This window comes from Lolium rigidum, chromosome 7 (genome assembly GCF_022539505.1).
Source record: "Lolium rigidum isolate FL_2022 chromosome 7, APGP_CSIRO_Lrig_0.1, whole genome shotgun sequence".
NCBI lineage: Eukaryota > Viridiplantae > Streptophyta > Magnoliopsida > Poales > Poaceae > Lolium > Lolium rigidum.
In genome coordinates this window covers 158,838,246-158,857,063 of record NC_061514.1, presented here as the reverse complement: position 1 = coordinate 158,857,063, position 18,818 = coordinate 158,838,246, and the positions used below count along the sequence as shown (strand labels likewise).

The window sequence follows — 18,818 nt, the reverse complement described above, 5'->3', positions numbered from 1 at the left end:
GCACTGCTCGATGCTTGGCGTAGTCTTCCTGGAAGATCTTTTACTGATCGGGGAGGACATCACACTTCGCCAGTCAGAGCCTAGTGGCGGGCGAGAGGACGGATTGATGGCGTTTATCAAGGGCTGCCGCGCTGCCCCGGCTGCAAGCCGGCTCTACCATGCGCGCTACCTCCGGGTCTTCCACCATGTGTTCGCCATGCATGCCTCACCTGTAGAGTCTCCTTGAGATATTAAAGGAGGATCTGACGCTCTATATAAGGTTAGGCTTGGGGGAAGGAGGAGAAAAAAGCTGTAAAAGAGGAGAAGGAAGGGGGAGTCTTAGATCCTCGTGTACATTGCTCGAGCTTAAGGAGACCAAACATGCATGACACAGGGGTTTCACATGTTGCGCCCTGAACCTGGGTAAAAATCCTGTGTTTGTGTGCTGTGCTTGATCCATCCAGGTCGCAGCGCCTAGCTCCCATCTACCGAACAATGCTATAACTATGTTAGTCCTGCTAATATGTGTTATATATTATCCGTCGCCTAAATTGATGTTGCGTCAAACACCTTGTAGGCAATGTTTCTTTGATAGGTAAGCTCGGGACATGGGATACGAGGTTACCATGTCAGGAAAACGGATCGTAACCAAATGACAGTCGATTAGACGAAACATAAATTGTGGCCAACCAATCGGCCGTGACTTTGCTTTTGCTATGATGCCCGAAAAAAAAGAATTGATGGTAACCAAACAAGATGCACAACCTGAATTAGAGGTTTCATTTACACACATCTTCCATAGAGCCAAGTTCCTCAGATACACGAAAAGATTGCATGGAACCAAACACTCCTTAAGTTGCCAGGGTACAATCTGTGTGGAGTCGATAACATTTTTTCCTCAAAAAGGCCAGCCATCTAGGGCTCCTTATTTTTGGCTTCTAGAAGGCCTTCTCTGAGAAGCTACCCTTTCTCAGTTTTTTCAAGAAGCCTGTCTCTCAAATTCGTTTAAACTTTTAAAATAGTACTGGTAGAGTAATTAAGAACTTTAAACAAGTTCAAAAGATGGGATTTTGGGAAAAGATGAGGGGGTGGGGGTGGGTGGGTAGCTTCTGGGTGAAGCCATCTTAGAAGCCGAGAAGAAGTTCCAGTAGATCGCGTGGCGTCGCCGCGCTAAATGGTGGGTGGCTTGTGGGCCGACCCACCATCATCGATGACATCAGGAGGAAGACGATGCGCGTCGGACGAAGACCTTGCCACCCAGGGAGCTGATGCGGCCGTCCGTGGCGCCCCGACGGAGGTGAGGCCATGACCTCGCCACCGAGGGAGCTGATGCGGCCGTCCGTGGCGCCCCGACGGAGGTGAGGCCATGACCTTGCCACCGAGGGAGCTGATGCGCCCATCCGTGGCGCCCCGACGGAGGTGAGCCCATGATCTCGCCGACCGCGGCGTGTGCTGCCTGTGGTGTAGAGGAGTCCCCGGATATCCCGGTCCAAAAGTGAAAGCTGAACGGACGGCGAAAGCAAAACTGGGCCAGGCCCAGATGCCACAGGGGCTGCGCGGCCCAAAGCCTCCGAGCCGCAAGGTGAGTACATAGGTTTTCGGCTCGGTGCCCTCTGTCCCCATTCTCAGGTCTAAACCCCCAAAGGAAAAAAGAGAGAGAAAAATCCCCCGAAATGGCGGCTTCCGGCGAGGGAGCGTCGCTGCCGTCTCCGGCGGGTGGCGACGACGGCCGCCGCCGTCGCGTGAGCTACTTCTACGAGCCCACGATTGGCGACTACTACTACGGGCAGGGCCACCCGATGAAGCCGCACCGCATCCGCATGGCGCACTCGCTAGTCGTCCACTACGGTCTGCACCGCCTACTCGAGCTCTCCCGCCCCTTCCCCGCCTCCAAAGCCGACATCGGCCGCTTCCACTCCGAGGATTACGTCTCCTTCCTCGCCTCCGCCACCGGCAACCCCAACATCCTCGCCCCCAGCACCGTCAAGCGCTTCAACGTCGGGGAGGACTGCCCCGTCTTTGACGGCCTCTTCCCCTTCTGCCAGGCCTCCGCCGGGGGTAGCATCGGCGCCGCCGTCAAGCTCAACCGGGGCGACGCCGACATCACCGTCAACTGGGCCGGCGGCCTCCACCACGCCAAGAAGAGCGAGGCATCTGGGTTCTGCTATGTCAACGACATCGTCCTCGCCATCCTCGAGCTTTTGAAGTTCCACAGGGTACATTTTACTCTTATTCTCGTGATGAGGCCAATTATTAGCCGTATGTATGTGCCTTCACAATTGATATGCCTGGAGGAGATGGATCACTATGAATTTTGTGTTTATTAGGGTTTAGATTCAGATGCATACTGTAATGTATATGATTTTTTGGGGGCATTGGTGTTGGGATTATGCTTTGGTGCCTGATTGTAGGGTGTGAATGTTGATTTTCCGTGTGTGCTTTCGATCGACAGTATAGTTACTACTGTCAAATGAATGATTAGGGACTAGGGTGCCTGTGTGTAACGGTGTATGGCTATGAAATCATCAGGAATGGGAGATGCAAAGCTATGCATCCGTCTTCCTTGCAGTTTTGCAGCTAATTTGAACAACTGCTATAATCGTCAAGTGCATAATGTTGCTGCTCATGTGGTGGCTTCTCTTAACAGCGAGTTTTTATTAGCTGATATATGCAGATATTGGAATCAGCTGCATTAATTTTCTCCAGCGGGCAAGTCCTTTTGTGATCTAGTTGTGTTTGGTTTGGTTCCCAAAGTAGCCCTACCAAAATATTGGCTGCCTATCAAATTTTGGTCATTGTATGGTTTGTTGCCAAATTTTTAGTTGCCAATGGGCGTCTACCTTTTTATCTCACGTATTTCTTGCCAAAAGATGCAAGCCAACTATTGCCAACATTTGGTAGGGCTAGTCTAGGCATCAACCAAACACACCCCTTGTTCCAGTGTTCAATTGGCTAGTACAACTTTTTTTTACTGTGAATTAATGTTTTTAGATTGATTTAGTAAGTGTATATATGCATGAAATATTGTATGTTTCTGGTGGCAAGATCTATCTGTTACTCATCTTTATCATCAGACAAATGTCTTGGTACACGATGAGGATTTATGAATTTACACTCTTGGAATCAGCTGTTAGCTACTTATGGAGCTTTGATGCAAATTGCTCCACCACTGTATTATATTTGTCCAGTTTGCTGCATCACTGTACTGTATTTGTCCATTTTGCTGACTGATATCCACCTTACTACTTGTATCTGTCTTGAAAATGTTGCCTGGTGAAATATTTGACCCTTTTACTTTTATTAATTGTAAACAGCTATTTTTTCTCATGTTCAAAAAAGTAGAATGCATGTTCTTTTAAGCATTATCATGCATATTTACTGTCAAGTTGGATGATTTGTTACTATGCCAGCATTTTCCTTAGGCTTTCAAAAGCACAACTGCACAGCTGTGGTGCTATCAAATAGGGTTTCCACTACATTAGAGCTCTATGATGATTATCTAATTTCTTATCGCTATCTTTTTTTGTTCTGTTCCAGCGTGTGCTATACGTAGACATTGATGTCCACCACGGAGATGGTGTGGAGGAGGCCTTCTTCACTACGAACCGAGTCATGACTGTTTCTTTCCACAAGTATGGGGACTTCTTTCCTGGAACAGGACATATAACTGATATTGGAGCAGGTGAAGGGAAACATTATGCTGTAAATGTCCCCCTGTGTGATGGCATTGATGATGCCACCTTCCGTGATTTGTTCCAATGCATCATTAAGAGAGTAATGGAGGTTTATCAGCCAGAGGTAGTTGTTCTCCAATGTGGCGCTGACTCTTTGGCTGGAGATAGGTTAGGTTGCTTCAATCTGTCTGTAAAAGGCCATGCAGACTGCCTTCGTTTCCTTAGGTCATTCAATGTTCCTATGATGCTTTTGGGGGGTGGAGGTTACACCATCAGAAATGTTGCTCGCTGCTGGTGCTATGAGGTCTCTCTCTCTCTCTCTCTCTCTCTCTCTCTCTCTCTCTCTCTCTCTCTCTCTCTCTCTCTCTCCTATGTTGTCCTCTCTCTCTCTCTCTCTCTCTCTCTCTCTCTCTCCCCTATGTTGTCAGAACTGATTTTTATTTTTATTTTTGCAATGCAGACTGCAGTTGCTGTTGGCGTTGAACCTGAGAACAAGTTGCCTTATAATGACTACTATGAGTACTTTGGCCCTGACTATAATCTTCACATTGAACCAAGAACTGTGGAAGATCTGAATAAGAAAAATGACTTGGAGAATATAAAGTAAGTGAATAGTTTCTGTTAATGTGTTATCACATTCTTTGGCTGGTGTTATTTGTATGAATATAGGATTATGCTTATTCAGATATGTATGGAATATTTTATAGATAGGCAGGAGAGCTCTTTAAATACTGCCTCCGTTCCAAATTAGTTGATGCAGCTTTGGTCAGATTTGGTCTAGATATGCATGTATCTAGACGCGTTTTAGTGTTTAGGTTCATTTTGGAAGAAAAAGCTGCGTGACCTAATTTGGAACGGAGGGAGTAGGAAAGATATATGATAAGAGTTAGAAATCACATCCACATTTTCTGGAATTTGGATTATTACTTAGGGTCAAGTAAGTCCTATACATGGGACAACATATGTATCAATTATTAGTGGAACCGTAAGAAATTAATCAATCCTGCGTCTCCCTTATTCGTCCTGTCTAACCTATGTTGTACTCCAATCCCCTACACCGTGCTATCCGGGCATCCACATGACAGTAGTTACCCAGTTTGTTCCAGCAGGCTACCTCTATTTTCAGTATCTTAGTTGTAATTCCGTGTGCTCTTCTTCTAAAAATTGTCCAGCTGCACAATCAATTTACCTTTGTTATCAAATGGTTGCATTTCTCAGATTTTTGAATATTTTTCTTTCTTCCATCTACAATTTGGTACTATCTTTTTTCTTTTGTTCGTTCCTGTATTCTTGTAATTCTGATTCTGAATCTTGTACAATTGAGAACCAGATTTCAGCATCTTGCACTTCATGGATAGGTTACATTAGCTCACTGCTTGTTGTGCACGTTTAATAGATGTAGAGGATAACCATTCTACGTGGTACTGTTAACTATTATATGGGGATCTGCAGGAACATGATACTGGAGCATCTTTCAAAATTAGAACATGTTCCAAGCGTTCAATTCCATGACAGACCATCAGATCCTGAAGGCCCAGAAGAGGTTCTTCTCTTTCCATTGTTACTTCCAGCTTTTGATTCACTTTCTTGCTTTCTCATGTGTGTGCATTTTGATAATCTCATTATGCAGATGGAGGAGGATATGGACAAGAGACCAGCTCAGCGCAGCAGATTATGGAGCGGAGGAGCTTATGATTCTGACACAGAAGATCCTGAGAACATGAAAAGCAAGACTAACGAGTTAACTGCCAAATCTATCTTGAAGGTTTGCCCTTCTGCTCCTAAGCATTTATGCCATTCATCTTGCGTACGATATTTCTAGGTTTTCTGAATTTCTAGGTGATACTATCTATACTAGCAGCGACTTGTGTCTTTCAATGATGTGAAAACTCTCAACTATTTCGAGTAACAATTTCCATTCAACTTGACGAAAAGTGTGAGCTTCATGAATATGGATTGTCCAATATGTAGCTTTTACCTTGGCAAATTTACATGTCTGATTAGTGTTCTCTCCAGAAAATTATGGTGTCTCATGTTCAATGATGTTGGTGCAGGATGAATCGAATGATGATTTGTAGAATGGCCCCTGAGTTACTGTTTCTCTGAACCCCTGGTTTTCTACATGCATGCTGATTGCTGAAGAGCGGGGAAGTGTTTGAAGTTGTACTGATATGTCTGAGCCCCCTGACCATTTTGTAAAACAGCGAATGTTTTGGGTACCTCCTAACATTTTCGCGTCTATCCTCGAATGTGCGGTTCAGGAGAATTGCTTATGCTGGAAATGTTTCTGCGTTCGTGTGGATTTTGATTCCCCCAACCTGTTGAATCTGTACTCTGCTCGGGGATAGCTTAACTCTTCTTTTTTCTTGGCCAAGCATGCCTGATGCCGTGTTATGCTGGAATCATGTGCCTGGGAGAAAGACGGAACACACAAAATCCGCATCCTAGTGTCAAACACGAAATTTCCTAGGCTTACTGTGCAAATCACGTTGAAACATTGTAGATATTTAGTTGAGGTCTTAGAGCATCTCCACTAGAACCCTTATATTCACTTCCAATCCCCCCAAAACCGCCTGTTAATCATCCATGCCTCCCTAAAAATTGGCACTCAGCAAAACTCCCCTCCTCAGCAAAACTCACCTCCTCACATTTTCAAGCTGCCTGGCAGTTTCAGCCTAACAAAACCCATAAATCAAATCATGTCGGAACGGTATTTTTCGATTTATGGGTTCGGGTTGAAAGTGGTGCAGAACACAAATTGAACTCGTTGCTCGGTCCAAAAAACTTTTTCAGGGGCTCGAAAAATTTCAAACTCAATCCCTATTAATACAGACCGAAGGGCGGTTTATAGGCCCAAAACTGAACAGATTCCTCACCGCTCCTCGAGCGCCGCCTGTACAACCGCCGATTTCTGGCTGTTTTGCTAAAATTATGCGACCACGGCTAAGCTCGCAGCTGCAGGCGGAGCGTGCGGCGGGCGGACACGGCAGGCCATGGCGCGACGCGGTGGCCGGCAGGAGCGCGGCGCGGTGGCAGGCGAGCATGCGCGCGGGGCAAAAGCAACATGCGTGCGGGCAGCTAGTCAATCATGGCCGCGTCCGGCCGCATCAATCCGACCGCCCGTACCTTCGACTCCTCGCGCTCGGCTCTTCTCTGTGCGTGACCGTCCTCGCCTAACCCAAATCTCACGGCTGCAGCTAGGGGCGCGGGCGGTGGCCGCGTGGGGAGACGTATCTAGACAGCGACGCAGATAGTTCTTGTGAAAAAGATGATGACTTTCCGAATATTCAGTTTTTTCAATTTTAGTTTACGGGATCTGTTCTACGCCAGCCGTTTTGCGACCCGTAAACACGTTTTCGGAAGACTGAACTCTGAACTCGAGTTTTTTCGGTTTGCACTTTTACAGTCTCCGAGATGCTCTTACCCTCATTGGCGTTGGCATGTGCGCTCGATGTCCTTCTGTTGTGGCCCTCCCCTTGCGACCGATGTTACACACCCGTGCCACCCCTCATTCGACCTTAATTTGGCTGGAGAGGAGTTCCCGGGGAGGCGAGGATGGATCTGTTATCGCCATTAGAGTCACCCAGAGATTGGCCAGACGTCTTCCATGGCCATGCCTCCCCACCGCAACCGCTCGTTCACTTGAGACCCTGCAACTACCCATCCTCCCGCTGCGCCTCCTCCGCCGCTACCTTGTCCACTATTTTCTCGGTCTGTCCCGACGTTGCCTGGCCTTCCCCTGAGCCCGCCTGGTCTTGTGAGACACAAACAAGATAACAAGCTCCTCAACGCCGTCGGGAACAACACCTCTGAATCCGATGAGCTACAGTTTTCTAGGGTTGCTTGATTGGGACTTTTTTTTGTTGCAAAATCTTGCAGAATTTACGTATGGATTTGGTATGACGGGTCTGAAAGGCGAGCTTAGATATTGCCGGGAAGGAAAATGGTCATACTATTTGAACTTGTCAATCGATGAAAATAAGAAAGCCAATAAGAAATGAGGAAGGTTAAAGAGAAGCTAGAGAAGAACATGGTGCAAAAAGAGCAATGAAGGAAGCAATGTAGACCATTAAGGAAGAAAAGAAGAGAACTGAAAAAGAATTATACAAACCGAGTTGCATTTCACCGATATTGACATATCGTCCATGAGCACAAGGGGGCCTAGCCAGTAGACAAGGGCGAAACTAAAACTAAGTGTCAACGGGGTCATCTATGTATCGCTAAGTTTTTTTTTCATGAAAACATAAAAAGAAGCATTACGTGTCTCGGTGCATTGACAAAAAGAGGGTTTATGCACAAGTTCAAGATTGGATGAACACAACTTCATGTCTTCATACAACTCAACCCAAACAAACAAGATTACGAGAGTAGCTGGCGAAGTCGGCCACATTCCTTTACTTTCAAATCCAACATGCCATGCTCACCGACGAGGTGCCATTGCAGAGCGACGGGTAGGGTCGTAGCCCCGATGACCACCAATCTATGAAGTTGTCCTCAACAATGGGAGGCCTAGAATTGGATCAGATTCACCACAATAACTCGTACTAGATAATCTTTGAGAAAGGGAAACCAGTAAGAATGCACTATTGTGTCCACTGAGTGGTCGCAACACTCGCATTCCAACATCTGTCGATAGGCATGCTAGATGAAGAACGTCACCCTTGCAGGGTGCCAATTAGTTCTACTTACGGTTCCCGGATCATGATACAATCGCCAAACTAACTTGCCTAGCTCCACCGTGAGCTGCATGTAAGGAAGTTGGATCCACATGTGGACATACTGCGAAAGGGCAAGCGGGCTCAAGACTTCCGTTATGCATGTCGGTGATTCAATGTTGCTCCATCGACGCCTCTCGACAGGGACGGAGCTCCCTTATAAGGGAATGGTGTGAGCTGATGTGGTGACCCGGCATACCACTGCATGGTGTAGTATGCAAGTCTGATATAACACCAATGAAACACCGTTCCACTAGTATTATATCGCTCAGAGTGGTACAACAGAAACATATGCGGGTCCAAGGCATGTCTATAGAATTACATACATACTCGTTACATAAGATCAAGCACAGCCTCCTACTTTACAATGAGGTAAAACTGCAAATAACTCCAGAAGAACGACTCGTAGAATAGTCTTATCACGAACTCTATTGGTAGAGTATCTAACTAGCTACAGAGGCTATGAATAGATTCTAGCTAAATAGGAGCTAAGTTTAGGAAGCTAGTTCCTTCCTATTGCTAATCTAGGTTTCTCCTTGTTGGATGTGATATCTGACTCTTCTGACAGGTTCCTGTCCCTTGAAGTAGTTGTTGACTCATCGGTCTTCGTGTTGCACTGTAGATCCTCCTTCGATGCCTCCATATCTAAGCAGGGGATTTAAGAGTGGGATGAGTACGAGCGTACTCAACAAGTTCATTATAGGAAAGAGGTGTTTAATGCACTAGCTACGGCATTAGACCGGAAAGTCTAATACCAATGCAGGTTTTCATAATCATTTCTTCAAAAGGTTGCTTTTATTCGGAAGAACTATGTCCGTCAGCCTTCACCGGTTTACTAGAACTTCATGGAGCTCCTTTCCGGCCGCGTTCGCAGTTCCATATCCCGGAACAGGGAGTGACAGGTCACGGTTCTTTACACTCTGCGAGAGGTGTGTTGCTTTACCCATAAGAGATCTTAACCTTGGTGCCAACCGGGCATATGTTCCCGTCCACACTTCCTTTGGTGTGAGGCCCGGTATAAGGTCTAGCCAATCATGTTCCTCCGCTACCTCGAACACCCACCCTTTGTTGCATACCCCGACCCTGGGTCCTCGTCGGTCCCATTATTCCCGTAATTTCAGGGTGGACCCCGACCACGACAACAGTTTGGGACTCGTTAACCAAACTCCTTCGCCGGTAGCCGCAACCCATCATAGACCACATTACCGTGGGGAATTAGAAGGGGATCCCCACCCACCAATTGTTCCGCAAGCAGCAACCGTCTACGGTAAGCAACAGCCTATACCGTGGGGAATTAGAAGGGGCTCCCCACCCACCAATTGCTCCGCAAGATACAACCGTCTACGGTAAGCGAATCCGTTGATGTTCAAGAGGTGGAAACACTTTTGACTACTCCGTCCCACTCCGGATCTTATGGTTAACACGGGTATTACGGCACAAGAATCATTGGCGACATTTGTTGTTTAATCCTAGATGGATATAAATCCGTGCAATGGAACCTCCACCATATCAACACAATCCATGGTTCCATTGCCCACCACATAGTCATATTCATAGTTATGAAAGTAGTGGTTTTGATTTTTATGCAATAGTGATAACCATAGTACTTTGCAAGTAATTTGATAGAAATACACAAATGACATGAGCAAGTGATGAACTTGCCTTTCTTGACTGCAAGATTATGCAGTCAAGGTCTTCGCTACGCAATAACTCCAAATTCTGAAATAGCATCATTGTCCGGTAAGGACGATGTTTAAAAGATTGGCAAGGATGCAATAATGCATAAGTATGAGATGCAATCGCTCTAAGCGTGACCCAACCCCGATGATTTAGGATCAGTGAGTTGTAATGATTGGTTCAGGGTGTGTTGCACTTTTAGAGTGATTCACATACAAGGTTCTTATTCAGGTGTGATTACTTGGTATTATAAACATGTACTGTAATAATTAATAATAACAATAATAGCACATAACAATAATATTTGGTATAATCTTAACATGTAATGAATAGTGGTTGGTTTTAGCACTATATGGCATGGTTAATGATTAATTATCATATACTTCAAAAGAATAACTTTTGAAGAACATGTTCTTTAATAAAGAACAAGTATGATAATTAGGTTGAGGGGTTCTATGGTTGACTATGGTTTCATTTAGTTTCGGGAGTAGGTATTAGATGGATCACAACATAGTTGGATTCATCAACAGCTAGAACTTGTAAGGTTGAGTTAAGCCTAAGCATCTTGAGTAATCGATTACAAAGAGTTGCTATCAAGGTTGGTATACCTTGCTGGGGATAGCTAGTTAGGGTTTATAGGTCCTGTTAAGTAGGGTTGAGGTTATTCTCTATTTTCTTCAAAAGAATAACTTTTGAAGAACATACTTCTTAAATACTAAGAAGTATAATAATTAGGTTGAGGTTGTTTAGGTTTGCTATTTAATTTCCTAAGTAAAGAATTATTGACTCCTAATTAGGATGGCTCATAAGTATGAAGTACTTGTAGGGTTTAGTGGACTATGGTTATGTAGTAATAATTATTGGGCATAGGTGCTATTGGAGTTCATCACAATGGTGTGATGCTAATTAAGGATGAGTAAGGATAAGGTTCTTGGTAATAAGGACTAGGGTTGGTCCTGTTTGATCATCTTGATAGGATAGGTGTGCATACATGGAATACTGAATTAGGGATAATAGGGCTCCTACATTTTATGTGGACATGGAAAGTATTTAATTGCCAATTATGGTTCTATGGATCAAAAGGAAAATATCATGATCATACATCTAAACCTAGGGTTTAGGTTAGAAACAAATTATGGTTCCCATGAATTAATGGAGCTAGGGTTCTTAATGGTATTAGGGTTTTAGGGTTTCACATGCAATGATAATGTTGTAATACCATCAATAAGGAATTAGGGTTTGCTATTTACCATATAGTTCTTGAATTAATAACTTCATTATCAAGTTGAAATGATTAATGAGTTTGGAATAAAAATAATACTGGATTTGACATTTTATTATTTTTATTGAATTTAATAATTAAGGTAATTATTAATTAGGGTTTAAATCTCTTTAATAAAGATTTAACAAATAATAAATAAAGAAAATTAGCCTTAATGTTTTCTTTATTTTCTTACTGGTTTTTATTTATTTTATAAAGTTTTCTTAATTTTTGAATTTTAATTCAATTTAGAATTAATAAATAAAGCTTAATTAACAAGTATTAAATAATTGAATTTTAATTAAAAATATAAATTTCATTTTATATTTTTATTAGATAGATTATTCTTTTATAAGAATTTTGATATCTCATTTGTATTTTTCTGAGCTTTTATGAATTTTCCACATTTATTTGAAGTTGCAGGTATTATTGAATTTTGAAATGTACCCAACGAAAATGCTAACTGTACCCGGTCTAAACTCTACCCAGGCACTGACGAGTGGGCCAAGGATCCACGTTGGCTGCCACGCAGGCGTGGACTAGTCAAAATTGAACCCACGACCAGGAGCTCACGGTGACCGGCGGAAATCGGCGATCGCCGCCGATTCAGGGCTCGTGCGGACGAACTACCACGACCACAAGACTCAGGGCACCGCGGTGAATGTAACGGTACCAGCGCCGCCCCTATTTGGTCGCCGGAGCAAGTATCGACGGCGAGACCGTGCGGCGGAGCTCGCAGATGATGGTTACCGCGAAGCTACGGGATGCAATCGACCAGAATAGGCATGCCACGGGATTCGGGGGCTCACCAGGAGCACGCCGGGCTTGACGGCTTGGCCGGAGACGGCCGAGTTCGCCGAATTCGTAGCTGCCGGTGCCGGAGAGGATGATGGCGTTGGCGTCGATCTCGGGCACCTCAGCTCGATTCCCTTCGTGGGCTGAACTTGTCGAGGACGGCGGTCCCACTGGTGCGCTCAGCTCGGCTCGGGGAGGCCTCCATCGCCGGCGACAATGGTGAAGTGGTGCGGCAGGGTTTCGGCTTGGGGAAGAATTGAGACGAGGAGGAAACGAACCGAGGCTAGGGTTCATCGCGAGCTTTTATACGCCGCCGAGACGCGCCTCGTCACGACGCCGATGAAGGAGAGGACGCCGCCGCGAGGAGAAGCCGGCCACGGCGTCGAGGTGGCCTCCATGCGCCAGGAAGAGATGAGGACGAGCTCGTCCTCGTGATTTTTTAACGAAAGGGTATTGGGCTGGCCTTGGGCCGTGCTGGACCCGTGCTTGCTGGGCTGCTGGTGGGGCTCCGTTGCTGGGTTGCTTGACAGGCTGCTGCTGGGCTGGGTGGCCAAGTAAGGTTTTTTCTCCCCTCTATTTTCCTTTCTATTTTTATTTCATGTTTTCATTTCCTATTTTGTATTCTCGCTTTTAATTCAGATTTTAATTACAGGTCTCTTACTTTGTTAATTCCATTAAGTTGTATAGCAATGATTATTAAACCATTCTTTCCTTTTGGAACAAGTATTTTATATTTGAATTATATTACATACTTGTGTTTTATTCAAAATAGCACATAGACATGATTTTGTACTTTTATTTTTATTTCATGTCTCACTTGTGAATCAATTCATTTAGATTGTTATTGTTGAGGTTTTCAACTCAAATTATTTTAGGGGTTGTTGATAGGACTTGGCTTCTATTTGATGAGTGATTGACTTACATGTGATGTTTTGTGAGCACTAATTTATTAGGGCTTTTCTAATTTTTTATCATAACCCCCTTTTAAGTTTATTGCTATTGTTATATTTTGACATTACCATGAAATTCCTAGAGTAAAATATCACTCTCTTCATGGTTTAATCTTGGTTATAAGAATATGTGGTTGATTACCACACATGGTTTTCAATTGTGATTTTAAGCACTAGATGTTTCTGAGGTTTAATATGTGAAGCATAAGATCTCATTGATATGCCATTCCAGGGTTCTAATGATATTTCCATAATGGCCATGGGTTTGATTCTCAATTATGGTCTAGGTTTATATTGCAATCTCCATAGTGATGTGTAAACTAGGGTTGAGATACAATTCTAATTTATAGAATTGGGATGACATCATATTGCATTAGCTAGGGTTTAATCCTGCCTAACCAAAATAATATGGTTACTTGCTTAATTGTTTTTGTTCTCTTTTAATTACTAAGGACTTGAGAATTGGTTTTATCTTATACCAATTAACTACAATTATTATCCTTAATTTATCATTTAAGTTAACTACATTGGTTATAGTTCTTTTTATAGTTAACTTTGGTCTTATGGATGAATGGTGTCTCACCATATTAAGTATAGAGTTTGACTCTAGAGGTTTTCATGTGGTTCTTAAGTGAAGAATAGGTGGAATGTAAATGTGGTAGAGTTATACCTGTGATCACCAATTGGTTCACAAGTTAAGGTTGGGGTCTAAGCCTAGGGTTGTTTATTATTGATCTCCTTATAATTTCATGTGGCTAATGATATCTGCTTATCCTATTAGGGTTTAACTTATCCTCACATACTTCAAGAGCATGATCATGGATTAGGCATGATCAACTTGTTCTTAATATCTTTACCTCAAGTTCTTAGGGTTTATGATCATCACTTAATTTATATTGTTCAAGGTTTGGCTTCCTAAAGTATTTCTAATGGAATGGTTTATTCTAGGGTTTATGGTGTATTCACCATATATTAATAGATATCAAGTCTAAAACTCCTCTAGGCTATCTTGGTTGAATTAATCTCCTCCTGACTTTATCAATTCATGGATATGATCTTAGTCCATTTGATATTAGGTTATCTCACCACTCCAAAGGGAAATGGTTTACAACCTAATACTTTAGCTTATTGGTTGTTCTTTATTCTAAAATAGGTAAGACTAAGATTGGTATGAATGGTCTCTCTCTCATTTGGAATTGTCTTGAATAATATCATAGGGTTCCTCTTAAAGATGATGATTTGAATACTTGGATGTATATCCAAGGTTTAGCTCAAGGTTTGTTATTGCTTCTCTAATAATTGTTGTAGAACTCTCACCTCTCTAGGTTTGATGTACAATAATATGGAATGGAGAAGGATATATATTTCTAGAGTGGATCTCCTTGTTATGTTTCCAAGAATGAAATAATATGAATACCATGAGGTTCATGGTAGGATCATGGATTTGTTTAAGTCATGGAGAAGATGAGTGAAGAATAGTTTCTCCAATTATTGTTACTTGATTTCCAATTAAATGGATGTTCATATGTTATGGCAAGGAATATTATGTTGTGATCTTTAATAAGATCAAGCATTTGATCATTGAGTAAAGTGTTGTTGTCTTAATTATTAGTTTCATTTGATCTAACCCCTTAGATCAAATCATCTCTACCCAAAACAAGGTTTTAACAAAGTCACATTGAGGTTTATAGCACTTGACTTGATGAGCTAGTTCAATTCAACCAAGGTCAAGTGAAACTTCAGTTACTGTGACTGTTTTACTTTAAAGCGCGAAAATTCCCCAGATTTTCTATGCATGAATGCAATGCACACATCTGTTTCCTCTATATTTGTAACCCCAATACCTGGGATATTACAGCTGACCACAGCGAATACTAGCAAAACCTTCACTAATTATTGTTAACTTGTATTAATTTATAGAGCATGATCCTAATGGAAAAGAGAGAAAATATAGATGACCCTAGTGCCAAAAAATTTCTATCTTCGTCCCTGCCTCTGGCACCGTACAACACTTTCTTGGTCACTTCGGGATTAATGCAAAGAGGGCCGACTTTATCTCCTTGTGAGGCCTCCCAAAAGAGGACGGAGATTCTGTCGCTTGTATCCTCTGTATGACAGCAGGGTCATCCTCTAGAAATAATATTTAGTTTCGGAGGGTCTACAAATAAGCAATAGTTAGCACTAAATAATGAATGATTTTGTATTTTCTATGATGACCCCAACGCTCTAGATGCAGCTGCCAGTAGATAGGTTTGATCTTTTCCATTATATAAAATGTAAAATACGTGGCTTCGTATGAAAGATGGACTTTCAGAATTGGAGGTGTAGTCTTTAGGCGTGACTGTGACTGTGAGCCACAAAACGTTGGAGTAATTTTTTTGGGCAAAGGTTAAAACCATGAAAGTTCTTCATACCGCGTAAGATCTGCAAGCGCGAAAGCTGCACTCACGCAAGCTTCTTCGTATGCGGGAATTAGAACTGAAACATGCCCTAACATTGTCGCAACTATTTCTTCCAAGCATTGTCCTTTTGAATCACTGGCTCCTGTAGTGATGGTTTAACCCAAGCACTTGCTTTTGCTTGTCTCGACAAAATTTCAATGTTTATTCCTAATTGAAACATGGTTGCTGTTTGCTGCTACTGCTACTGCTGCAGACGAAACGTATTATTGCTGCTTCAATCAACAGAACGCTGCCATGACGGGCCTCTGGAAGGACTGTATCTCAGTTTGTGATGCAAAGATGCGTAGGTTCTATGACGATTGTTTTTTTCCGTTCAAGGTTGAACGAGTTTTCGCTGGCCTAGGGCTGGCACTGTTGCACACAGACACAGCAGGCGCCACGGGGGAACTCTACGAAAAAAATGCAAAACTAACTTATATATATAAAACGACACAAAAGTATTTAACAAAACGGGGATGTAGCTCAGATGGTAGAGCGCTCGCTTAGCATGCGAGAGGTACGGGGATCGATACCCCGCATCTCCACATTGGTACTTTTTTTAAACCTTAATCTGGTTTTTTGATGGAGTAGCTATGAGCTTCGTCTTAGCACGTGAGCGGCGTCGAAAATTAAAAATTGATTGAGGTATTCAGAGAAATTCAGTTGACCGAATTTGGTCTATAGTACTACACATGCCGTCTCGTCGCGCTCGCGATAGACATACACATCACTGAGAGTATAAATAAGACAATCAAAAACTGTACTGCACGGAAAGTTCGTACTACAAAAAAGCATCTGAATCTGATGTTATATCGAGTCCAAACCATGTAGAGTAGAAATCTCCCCAGCAAAACACGAAGCTGAAAGAATCGAGCTGCGGAGATCATCGAGCTTTACTCTTGCCATCGGCCGCCATCGCGGCGTCAATCTCCGCCAGGTACCGGCGCTTCATGGCGTCGAGCTTGGGCCTCTCCAGCTTCTCGACCATCGCGTACACCTTCTTCTTCTCCCGATCCTCCCGGCGGTCTTTCCGCGACTGGTACATGTACGCGCCGCAGGCCAGGCCAGCGGTGGCGGACAGGAAATTCACCAGCGCCGCCATTGATCGCCGAGGTTCAGACCTAACTATCTATCTATGTCGCCCAAGAGAAAGAGAGAGAGAGGGGATCGACTCGTGACGTGGGCGCGTCGAGCCATATCGCGTCCATATATGCTTCCAATCGTACATCCCTGACTTGCCGGGTACACAACGGACTCTGCTGTAGACGGGCCCTCGCCATGGATTGATAGATCGTGACCGTCCGCGCGCCGTCTGCATGCACTTCATGGCTTACTTGGTAACTTGTAGATATCTTAAAACATCTTCGAATATGATGCAAAATAGAGCACCCAAATAGGTGCCTAATAATTTTTACAACACAGAAAACTAGCTTTACATCACCTTAAAATCTTTTTGTTTTACAATATGATGTATTTTAGGGCACCTGTGCTGCACACTAGCTGATGTAAAATAGGCCAGATTTGACAAACTTGATCAAAATCGATACTCAAATATCTGTCAAACTTACATTTTAACTTTGATTAAACTTCCATTTAAACTTTAACATCGCTAGTAGACTTCGATTGAACTTAAACATCGATAGTAGACACGACATATCGACTACAAACCAAGTTCTACGATAACAACTCCCTCCAGTATGTGTCTTTCGGGCATAAAAGCCGTCTGAGACGGTCTAACCACCTTTTTCTCGATAGTCGAGATACTATTTGTGGCCACCTTTGTAAAAAACTTAAAACTCACATTTAGAAGGCATATAGGTCTATGTTGTTGGATTTGTACCACAATTTTTTTTTGGATTAGAGTGTAGAGATACCAAGTTCAACTTAAACAACTGCAAATCACCATAATTCAGTTGAGTGAAGATTACCATCAAATCACCCTTGATTACATCCCAATCTTTTTCGGTAGAACTCAGCTAGGAACCTATCTAGCCTAAGAGTCTTATTAACTCAATCTCAAAAATAGCATCATGTACTTCCTTCTTAGTGAAGGGTACCTAGTTAGAATGTTATTTTGTTCAGTAGCTAGTTGCGGTATATCATGGTTTATATCTTCTCCCAAGCTGAAATTCGAAGGCAATGGGTCCCCGAACAACTTCTTGTAGTTTTCAAGTCTGTGGACTGAATTTCTTTCAGTGCTAAATTGACGTATTCACGATGGAATTATCGAAAAATTTCAAATCATGAATTAGAGGAAATAGAGGAGAAAAGATTAAAGTTTGGAAAACGCTCTTATTACCACATAGAGCACCAACTTTGGAACAACGGATGCCGATTGTAGAGAAGGGTATTGGAGATTGCACAGCACCAATAGGGCCGGCTGCTCGTATATATATAGGCGGACACATGTACAATTACAGGTACAACCCTGAGAAAACACGGGGACCTATATCTATACAATATGTTACTCAACACCCCCCGCGAGTCGAAGGGTCGGCACCGACACACGGACCGGAGCGAAACTCGGGAAAAGTCGTGGATGGCGGTCCCTTCGTCATGATATCGGCAAATTGCTGAGACGTCGGTACGTGAAGAACTCGAACGCGACCGAGGGCAACTTGCTCACGAACAAAGTGGATATCCAGCTCGATGTGCTTGGTGCGCCGATGATGAACGGGGTTGGCGGAGAGGTAGACAGCCGACACGTTGTCGCGAGAAAACCACCGTAGCCTTGTCAACAGGACAAGATAGCTCGGACGAAGCCGACGGAGCCATGTGCACTCAGCCACGGCGTTGGCCACGGCGCGGTACTCGGCCTCGAGCACCGGAGCGGGACACGGTGGGCTGCCTCTTGGAGGACCAAGAAACAAGCGACGAGCCGAGGTAGACACGGTAGCCGCTGGTGGAGCGGCGCGTATCCGGGCAACCCGCCCGGTCCGCGTCGAGTAGGCGACAAGGTCAGTCGACGTCGAGGGCGAAGCATGCAATGTCAAGCCGTAGCCCATGGTACCACAGACGTAACGGAGAATCCGCTTCACCGCGGCCCAATGAGCATCCCGAGGAGCATGCATATGCAAGCACACCTGCTGCACGGCGTACTGGAGCTCCGGGCGCGTCAGTGTCAAGTACTGAAGAGCACCGACGATGGAGCGATAGAACGGCGCGTCGGACGCCAGCGACCCATCACTGGCGGAAAGCTTGGCCTTCGTGTCGACAGGAGTAGGCGCAGGGTTGCAGTTAAGCATCCCAGGACGCTCGAGAAGCTCGTGAGCATACTTCCGCTGATGGAGGAAGAATCCGTCCGCACGCCGGACAACCTCGATGCC

The 18,818-nt window shown here is 43.9% G+C and overlaps 1 protein-coding gene and 1 non-coding gene across 2 annotated transcripts; both read left to right on the top strand.

The window, feature by feature from the left end:
• Positions 1-1,630: 1,630 nt before the first annotated feature.
• LOC124675908 (histone deacetylase 6-like) lies at positions 1,631-5,965 on the top strand. The gene is made up of 6 exons (XM_047211980.1): positions 1,631-2,195; positions 3,517-3,957; positions 4,114-4,256; positions 5,106-5,196; positions 5,284-5,418; positions 5,708-5,965. The coding sequence occupies exons 1-6, from the start codon at positions 1,653-1,655 to the stop codon at positions 5,729-5,731; spliced, it is 1,377 nt and encodes a 458-aa protein (XP_047067936.1). The 5' UTR covers positions 1,631-1,652; the 3' UTR covers positions 5,732-5,965.
• A 9,999-nt stretch (positions 5,966-15,964) lies between these two features.
• TRNAA-AGC lies at positions 15,965-16,037 on the top strand. Its single transcript has one exon. It is a non-coding gene; the product is annotated as a tRNA-Ala (tRNA).
• Positions 16,038-18,818: the final 2,781 nt, after the last annotated feature.